Raw genomic sequence first — 10,113 nt, forward strand, 5'->3', positions numbered from 1 at the left:
CCGCTTCCAGGCATGAGCACGGTCCCTGAAGTCATTGTGGCCCGTCACTGCGGCCTCCAGGTTTTTGGCTTCTCCCTTATCACCAACAAAGCCATTCTGGACTATGACACCAAAGAGAAGGCCAACCACGAAGAAGTCTTGGAAGCCAGCCGCCAGAGCGCCCGCACCCTTGAGAAGCTGGTCTCCATGATGGTGCAGCGCATCGAAAACAACAACAACCTAGCCTAGGGGCCGTCCAGCTCATGATTCCTCCACGTGACTTTGGGCAAGGAGAGAATACGCTTCTTATTAAATCCTGCTGCTAAGTTTCCTGCTCTCAGGTGTGGCGCAGACATTTTGGTCTGGAAAGCTGCCAAGAGTGGAAGTAACATCCTTTTAATCCCGCCTACTGTCCACCTCTGACCAAGAAGCTCATTTTTTTTTGTCTGCCTGTTTTTTTGTCCTTCTGTGTATTGCTTCTGCATGTTGGTAGTTCATGTCCCATCTCATCTGTTTTTTCTGTAAAAGTCCTGCAGAAACTCCGTGGGAGCAGACTGTGTGAGAAATCACCGCATGTAGGCTTGTTTTACTTTGAAAACGGGGACGTGAGGAACCTAGAAGTCCTTTTAACCATTATCTCATCAGCAACCTAGCAACAGCTGGCTGGTTTTTTTGTTTGTTTTTTACGGTACCATTTTGTTTCTGATTGCAGCTTTGGGTTCAGTTTTCTGAATCCTAAAATCCTTGTTGGAGGGGAGTCAAAAGACCGCCAAATTCAACCTGTTAGACGTTTGTTTTTTTCCCTGTGCTTGGGCATTTTGAACAGGGAGTCTTAATTGCTATGCAATAACTTGTCTGGCCTCTCATGCTTCCAATACTTGAAATATTGTTCACGGTAGTTCTTTCAAGTTTCGTTTGGTCTTTGCAGTTATCTGTTGAAGTTGCACATTAATCCCTTGGATTAACCTTATTTCCAACCACACTTGTGATCCCGAGAAGCTACTGAATTGCTCCGAAGTTGAATCCACCATCTTCAGGCAATAAGCAGGCGAGATCCTGTTCTCACGAAATGTAGATGGACAGTGATAAGTGAAAGTCAGGGTCTATGTCAAATTTAACTCACCTGGATGCACCTCCATATCAACTAGAATAAAAGACCCTTCTGCATATAAATTTAAGTACATCCTGTTTGGGTTAGAACTCTGAATTGCTAGCATCCTATGTGAGGGGATTTGTCTAACCTTGAATTTGGATCTCTTTTGTAAGGGTCTATGGAGATTCTCACATCATGGGATGTGGTGGCTCAGTGGGTTAAGATGCTGAGCTTGTCGATCAGAAGGTCGGCAGTTTGGCAGATCAAATCCCGAGTGCCGCGTAACAGAGTGAGCGCCTGTTACTCGTCCCAGCTTCTGCCAACCTAGCAGTTCGAATGCACGTAAAAATCCAAGTAGAAAAATAGGGACCACTACGGCGGAAAGGTAACAGCGTTCCGTGCGCCTTTGGCGTCTAGTCATGCTGGCCACGACCACGGAGACGTCCTCGGACAAGCGCTGGCTCTTCGGCTTTGAAACGGAGATGAGCACCGGCCCCTAGAGTCAGAAACGACTAGTACACATGTGCAGGGGAACCTTTACCTTTACCTTATGGAGATTCTCAGTCATCTGGGTCATGGTTGCCTTTTTCAAAAGGCAACTGGACTTTGCTTTTTCTTGAAGACATTTCGCTTCTCACCCAAGAATATCCAGAACAGAAGAAGCTTCTTGAATGAGAAGCGAAACGTCTTCCAAGGAAAAACCAAGTCCAGTTGCCTTTTGAAAAAGCACCTTTGGGACTCTTCTGTAAGGAGAATTCTGTAAGAAGTACACCGAGGCTTACTCATTTGTGTCTCATTGTCTTCTGTGAGATAGTCAGATGTTCCTGTTTAAGGGACTGCTGTGCCCAAGGAAAGTTGGCATCCTTGTGTGTTCTTCTCTTTTAGTTTCCCTTAGTTTCCAGATCTGCCAGGTTCTCAGAGGCTGGGGGATTAAGTGTGGTTTTCCACTTCTCTAACCAACAGTGTGATTGGATTGGATTGCTGGCTCACAGGGAGAAAGTCAATGCCCAGTTTTTGCAAGCAGCCGATGATCTTGGAAATCCCAAATTCATTAAGTGACCCAGAACATCAGGAGCAAGCTTCATTCACATGCACCTCTATCCCAGAGATTCATTTGCACCTAGTTATTTCCAGGCGCGGGTAAAGGAGACCATCACCCCTCCCCTCTCGTATCTAAGAAAGGGGAATCCTCTGATTTGTTACTACTGTTAATCCACATCTTCTTAGCCTAATAATTCCACCTGTTTGCAGGGGAAACGAGGAGGCAAATGATGTCGCGTAGTGATGATGTCATCAGCCAGGTGTCTTGTTTGATATCATTGTGGCTTGTTTCGCGCTGGTGCTTGTTCTTGTTTGGAGCTCCTAGTGAGTCACCTAATGCATCTTCAGGTGAAGGCCTAGGTCTACAGCTCTAGTGGAAATGTCTTTGTTCTTCTAATGTGGTCCAAGGATTCAGTGGGTTTTTTTTTCCTGATTTAAGAAAGAAGCCAGTAATTCCCCAAATTTGTTAACATTCTGGGATGAATAACTCATTAGGCCCAGAGATGTTGGAGGGTGTACCTACTACTGATGTGAAAATTTATGGCTCAGATTCTTGCAAAGACAAATGTGAAGACTGTAGGGGAAAAAAAACCAGTTGGGAAATAATTCTGGTGTGCTCTCATATTTTCCATAACAATGTGCAAAACTTAAAAGAGGTGGAATTTGTGCAAGAGAATGAGAGAGAGCATTTGCAACTTCAGTTCTGCATATCCCGTTTCCCTTTGAGGCACAGCTGCAAAATCCAGCTGAAAAGCTGGTTTAAAGAGAGACTTTCCAGGCACTGAAATCCAGTCCCCCGTATAGTCAGTTAACCTCTTCTGTGGGGGAAAGATACTATTCCAAAATACAGTTTTGATTTCTGCTGGTAAATCTTTCTCCCCCGTTTGCCTTTCTGAATCTCTTTTTTCCCTTTTCTCTCCATTCACCCTGGGCTCAAAAATAAGCTCTTGCCATTTTTCAAACCACGCTGAGGAATCAAACCAGGACCGAGAGGACATTGATGACGAATGCTGGATCACTAAGCCTGAATGTTTTCAAAATTAGACATAATGAATATATTTTTTTAGAGCATCCGCAATCTGCACTTTTTATTTTATTTAAACTACTGTAATGGAGGGCTCCCAGTTATTAATTATAATGTGACTGAATAAATAAAGTTAAGTTAGAATGAGAAGACCCGTTGTGGTTTGTACCAATGCTCTTTGATGATGATGATGATGGAGGAGGAGGAGGAAGAGGAATAATAATGATAATGATGAATAATAATAATAATAATAATAATAATAATAATAATAATAATAATAATAATAATAATAATAATATAATAGTTGTGAGATTTTCCCAAGCAATTTCTCTCCAGGCTTCCAAATCCTCCAACATTTCAGTTCAAGAAGAAGAAGGGGTATGTTTATGTTTATTTGCCAGTTTCCATGAATAGGTAGCCCTTAACTTACAACCATTTGTTTAGCAACTGATTGAAGTTAGAAGAGCACAGAAAAAAGTGACTTATGACCATTTATTTTCCACACTTAACCATTCCTTAAGGGACGCGGTGGCTCAGTGGATTAGGACGCTGAGCTTGTCGATCAGATGGTTGGCAGTTTGGCGGGTCGAATCCCAAGTGCCGCGTAACAGAGTGAGCGCCTGTTACTCGTCCCAGCTTCTGCCAACCTAGCAGTTCGAAAGCACGTAAAAATGCAAGTAGAAAAATAGGGACCACTACGGTGGGAAGGTAACAGCGTTCCGTGCGCCTTTGGCGTCTAGTCATGCCGGCCACATGACCACGGAGACGTCCTTGGACAAGCGCTGGCTCTTCGGCTTTGAAACGGTGATGAGCACCGGCCCCTAGAGTTGGAAACGACTAGCACGCATGTGCGGGGGGACCTTTACCTTTACCTTTAACCATTCCAGCATTCCCACGGTCATGTGATCAAATGTCGAATGTAGCTCATATTTATGACGGTTTGCAGTGTCCCGCAGGGTCATGTGATCATTTTTTGGCGACTTCTGACCAGCAAAGTCAATGGGGAAGCCAAATTCACTTAACAACCTTGTTATTAACAAATGCAGAGATTCACTTAACAACTATGGCAACAAAGATTGTAAAATAGGGCTAAGCTTCCTTAACAACTGTTGCTTAGCAACATAAATTTTGCACTCAGTTGTGGTCGTACATCGAGGACTTCCTATATCTGAGAGCTTCAACTGCTTCCTCCTCCTGTTCTTGTAGCAAGAGATGTGTTAGTTCTCTCTTTCACATTGTACAACAATTCAGAAATTGCTTTTCGCTTCCCTTAGGTTTTCCCAGAGAGTTCTTTATTTTCTGCTGTTTTATTAACTTGGGAGATGCTAATCAGGATATAGGGATGCATAAGGAATCAGTTTAGAGGAAGCCAGGCCAGGTAGAGTCACACCTTTCCTACTTCAGATCCTGATTGGTAGATGGTTTTCCCCACCTGTTGGCTGGTGAGGTAGGATGCTAAAGAATGAAACCTTGTTTAGAAGTCTACAAAAGCTGACATACTCTTCAATCAGAACACACCCATTCAACTGAGACTTGGCAAAGATCCATAGGTTGGCAAGGGGAATTAACATTTCATACCATCTGACTTGGATAGAGAGTAGAGTCTTATGAGATGCATTCGTAATTATAATCCTCTGATTTTGTGGCTAATAGATTGGTTTGTCCAACTTGTAAAATCAAACCCTGGCTTATACAATAGCAGTAGCACTTAGACTGGTGAAACGGTATATACCGCTTCACAGTGCTTTACAGCCCTCTCTAAGCGGTTTACAGATTCAGCATATTTTCCCCAACAATCCGGATCCTCCTTTTACCAACCTCAGAAGAATGGAAAGCTAAGTCAACTTTGAGCTGGTCAGAATCGAACTACTGGCAATCGGCAGAATTAGCCTGCAATACTGCATTCTTACAAACCATAATGGTTGCAGTTGACAAAGCTAAATGAGACATAGAGGAGTTTAATAGGGTCAGCTAAGCCTTTTCAACCTTTTCACCCATTGTACCACTTTTAGGATATGACAATATCCGAGTACCACCAGTCACCTAGCAAGGTGTCAAAAACTTGATGACACCCCCCCAAAAAAGGTAAAAAGTGATGAAGTACAGGTAGTCCTTGACTTACAACAGTTTGCTTAGTGACTGTTCGAAGTTACAATGGCACTGAAATAGTGCCCCCCAAGCCACAGCCGAGCAAGACACCTGCCTGCCCACCTGGCGGCGCTCTTCCTCCTGTCCAAGGTTTTCCTTGTTGTGAGCATTTCTGTTGAGGATTGGCGGTGAGGTGGGGGGGGGGTGTTTGGTTTTTATTCCCCCTGTCTGCTGGGTGGTTGCAGCAAGTTTTGGTGACTTCACATGACCCTGGGACACTGTGACCATCGTAAATATAAATCAGTTGCCAAGCATCTGAATTTAAATCACAAGACCCTGGAGATGCTGCAACATTCCAGCTGATCGGCACTTCTGGGCTCAGAAGCGCCAGGATCAGCGCTGAGCTCCAGCTGGAGCCTGGCGCTGAGCTTGGTTCTTCCACTGAGCTCTGACAGCCCCGAAGAAGCACTGATCCTGGCGCTTTCGCTGAGCCCTGACAGCCCTGCAGCTCCAGCCATCTCTCACTCAGGCTTGTGTGGTGCTGCCACCAGTTCAGCTCACTCCCCTCCCCCGCTACCACTTCTAGGATGGTCGCGTACCACCTGCCTGGTGCCAATGTACCACAGATGGTACCCATACCACTGGTTGAAAAGCCCTGAGCTAAGCTACAGAAAACCTCACCTATTAGATTTGTCCCCGTTATTCCCCTTTCTGAGAGGATTAACCCCACTAAATCATTCCTTGGAATGATGAGACTCACAAACTGAGCTTGAAGAAGCTTTCACTGATGTAAAGTTTATTTATTAAATCAGTGGAAATGGCTGTTCAATGACATGTTTAATTATTTAATTTAATTTAATTTAATTTATATACCGCCCTTCTCCCGAAGGACTCAGGGCGGTTACATAGAGCAACGGCATTCACAAATGAAAGCAACACATTAAAAATAAAAGCAACCCCCTCCCCTATGCCTAAGGTAATTTCATCTAATACACAACACTCAAGACACAAAACCTCTCAACCCAGATCCTGGAGGTAAAGTCTTCTGAAAGGCAGATAAGGTTGGGGCCATATTAATCTCCTGGAGGAGGCTGTTTTGTAGGACAGGCAAGCAATACAGAAGGCATATATCTCCTTGGTCCTGCCAAGTGTTAGTGCTCAAATGATAGGAACCCAATTTTATTGGAAAGGCAGCAATTACTGGAAACAAGCAGTTCCCCCAACACCCAGGTCTTGCACCATGAAGGACTTTATAAGTCATAGCCAGCAATTTAGAATTACACCCAGAAGTCTCTTGATAAACCTGCACAGCTCTTGAATTATCAGTGAACAAAGGTGCCCACAACTTCTTGTATTGCTGAATTCTGGACCAGCTATAGCTTCTGAGTCATTTTCAAGTTCAGCCTTGAAATGCAAGTCCCATATAGAGTAGTAATCTAGACAAGAAATGACTAAGGTGTGAATGGCCATGGTTTCCCTATCCAGGAAAGGTGCAAGTAGCACACAAGGCAGATCCTCTGAACTGTGGCTCCTATCTGCTCTTCACACAGATAGGAGGACTGTGTGGGAGGACCTCCCAAATTGTACCCAGGTTTGTCTCTGGTGGCATCAACCCAAAGTGAATCAAAGATGGAAATTCCCTGGATTTAGGTAGCTCCAAAATACATAGCTACCTGATCTTGTGAACGTTGAGCTTCAGGCTGTTTTTTTCCCATTTTAGATCTCCATAGCTTCCAGACACCAAGAAAGATTGCAGTGGCATCACTTGGACAATTGAGTTCAGAAGTATAACTCCATGTTAGTGGGTGATCTCACCCAGTGTAGATGTAGACATTCAATGAGGGTTGACAAGAATCAAGTCCTAAGTATATCCAGAGCAGGGGGCTGAAGGCTGGACCTCTCCTTCCCATCAAGACCAACTAGAACTAACCTTGTAAGAATGTGGAGAACCATGGTAGGAGCACTGTGCCTCCTACTCATAAGCCACTGCAGAAGGATGGTATTACTGATATCAAAAATTCAAAGAGAACAAGGATGGAAGCATCACCTTCCCAATCTTGCCACAGGTAATCTACAAAAGTGATAAATGATGTTTTGGTGCTGTCTCAATATGTGAAGCCCAACAGAATGAGGCCTTGATAAACTACTTCCTCTGGAAACCTGTAATACTGCAGACCATTAACCTTCTCTACATTTTTCCCCAGAAAAGAAGTGTTGAAGATGGATTAGGAATTATGCAAGATTCTAGTGATGGTTTCTTGAGGAAAGAGTAGATCATTACTTCCTTAAACAGAGACTGGCTACTACAATTTTTCTCAGAAAAGAAATGCTGAAGATGGGTTGGGAATTATGCAAGATTCTAGGATCTAGTGATGGTTTCTTGAAGAAAGAATAGATCAGTACTTTGTTAAGGAGAGACTGGATTATCCTTTAGATCAGGGGTGTCAAACTGCCAGCCCATGGGCCAGACAATGATGACAAAACCGCACCCACCCACCCAGCAATTGGGGAAAAGTTCCGATATGTCAGGCAACGTCACATGACATGTCTGCTTTAGATCCATCACCTATTACATCCCACAAGGCCTTGACCAACAAGGAAGGAAATGGATCTAATATGCAGGTGCCTGCATTGACGTCTCTGAGGACCTCAACCAGAATTTATTTCATACTAGATCTTATCTGAATCAGCTCAACTAGATCTACCCAGCTGGAGTTGAACTCAGAGCAAATCTAAGTGTTTTTTTTCCTCAACTGACACCTTCAATAATCCTCACATTAACCCTAATTGTGATTAATCTGTTCACAGTACTGATTAATCTACACTTGGGTTATGCATAATTATACCTTATAAATCACAATACCAGAATTCAAACAAAATATACTAATGACTGAATGTGTCAGACTCCATCTGTAGTGCTGTGTCCCATCCTGAGCACTGTGTTTCAAACAAAGTCAATGACAATTTGTTGGGAGATGTACAGAGTAGATGAGGTGTCCAGAATGAGGCAGGATTACAGGATCTGGTGTGTTTTGTCTGCAGAAGAGAGAGCTGAAGGAAGCTCTTGAAATAATCTTCAACGTTCTGAATGGTTGTCACTCAGAAAATTGACTGGATTTATTCGCTGCCCCAGAACCAATGAATCTTTGATAATTAGAGAAAATTCCTGATTGTATGAATTGAGGAACTGTAAAGAGTTGATGACATTGGAAAGTTCAGGACCTAGTCCCTGACTAAATTCATCATCAAGACTTCCTTATGGGATGCAAGACCATGCAGGCACCTGGAGGGATGTCCTCCAACTGGTGAAATCCAATCTTTAAGAGGTAGTTTGAGATGTATCAGTGTGATGACCCTAATGTTTTTGGGAGGCGAGAATGAATTTGGCCAGTTAGAGTTAATTTGGAGGCTGCACCATGCCCAACATCAAGTATACCATATCAAAGTCCATCCCACCCATCATCACTTTCTGATAGACCAATCTCCAAAGTGGAGATACCATCCCAAAATAAAGACCCAGATAAACCAGTCTGAGTCTAAAAATCGTGTGGTAGAGAAATCCCCCCTAAAGACATTCTGGGGTAATGGTATTGTCACTGGCAAATTCTTTCAGCCCAGAAGCACCCTTCAGTTAGCTATGTTGGTGCTTCTGACAGAAATACAGACAGTGTGGTTGCTATTCTAGTAATTGGTTGTGAGAGTAGATGGACCTGTTTTGGACTGGAAGGATACTGGAATCATGGTTTCTATAGTGTTCAATGGCTTCTCAAACTCAATAGGTCAACAAGACACCATAAGTACAAAATACTGTTTACCAAAGGCCACCAGAGGCATTATTGAGCATCCTTTTCAGTGGAAAGATTGGAAAGGAGAGTGGGTATTTATCATGATGGAAATCTCTGTCCCATATTTGGAGAAGGTTTAGCAAAACATGTATGAGAGACTTTCCCACTAGGATAAAAAGATCAACAGTTGGCCAAGATAGACCTCCTTATTCTGAGTCCAAGGATTTACCCAAAGCCTGTCTTGGAATCAGGGATATCCCTCCAGGAGATGGAGCTGCAGCAGAAAAAAAAAACAGGTCTAGATACATGGTTCCAAATGAAACAGTGAGGTAGAAATCCATGTATTTTGGGAAACAGAGGATGGGACCCATCGATCCAGTCTTAGAGGAAGGAGACAAAAGTAAATCCTCTGGAAGGAAGAGGAAAATAAATAAATAAAAGACTAATGTTGAAAGTCTTTCCCACATATACATAGGAAGGGTGCAAATCTTAAGGACATCTAGTAAGTTTTTCAAGCACATCTTAAGCTTGTGCATAACTTCTAAATGGACACATGGGAGATGGGTAGAACCAAAGAAAGGATAAGCTATTTTTTTACTGGGCAGGGTATGGTGGGGCTATGGTATGGTGGGATAGGATTGAAAATATAAGAACATTATATGGATAATTTTTAGTTAGAATATGATTATTATATCTATAACCCTGTATTTAGCTCTGGGAAGTGGGGGGGGGAAGGGGGTGGTTTGGGGTGGGTGGGTTTTGGTGATATGTATTGTAAAATCTTTTTTTGTAAAACTCTTTAATAAAAAAAAGAAAATATAAGAACATTTATGACATTTGCCAGAAAATGGGAAACAGAGAGCAGTTGTAGACATCTTGGGGTCTACCCAATCTAAGGCATCCTGGGTGAAGCCATATACGTAGAATTGTGTCAAAAGGTACGTTATTAGGTTGTTGAAAGAAAAATCAGGTCCAGTTCCAAGCCAGGAATAAAAATGGAGGCCGCTTTTGAAAGAAGGTTCTTGTTTATTGATGAGCAGAACCAGCAACAGCATGCAGTTCTGGGACAGCTGACCAAATGGAGTTGAGAGTGGGTGGATCTT

General features: G+C 43.0%; 1 protein-coding gene across 2 annotated transcripts in view; it reads left to right on the plus strand.

The window, feature by feature from the left end:
* PNP (purine nucleoside phosphorylase) overlaps positions 1-3,280 on the plus strand; it is a 56,425-nt gene extending 53,145 nt beyond the window's left edge. For both annotated transcript variants that reach the window (XM_083377762.1, XM_083377761.1), the window contains one exon: positions 11-3,280. In XM_083377762.1, the coding sequence (XP_083233888.1) occupies positions 11-228 (218 nt within the window). In that variant the 3' untranslated portion in view covers positions 229-3,280. The remainder of the gene's footprint in view (positions 1-10) is intronic.
* The last annotated feature ends 6,833 nt before the right edge of the window (positions 3,281-10,113 follow it).

Source organism: Vipera ursinii (assembly GCF_947247035.1).
Source record: "Vipera ursinii genome assembly, chromosome: Z".
NCBI classification, from domain to species: domain Eukaryota; kingdom Metazoa; phylum Chordata; class Lepidosauria; order Squamata; family Viperidae; genus Vipera; species Vipera ursinii.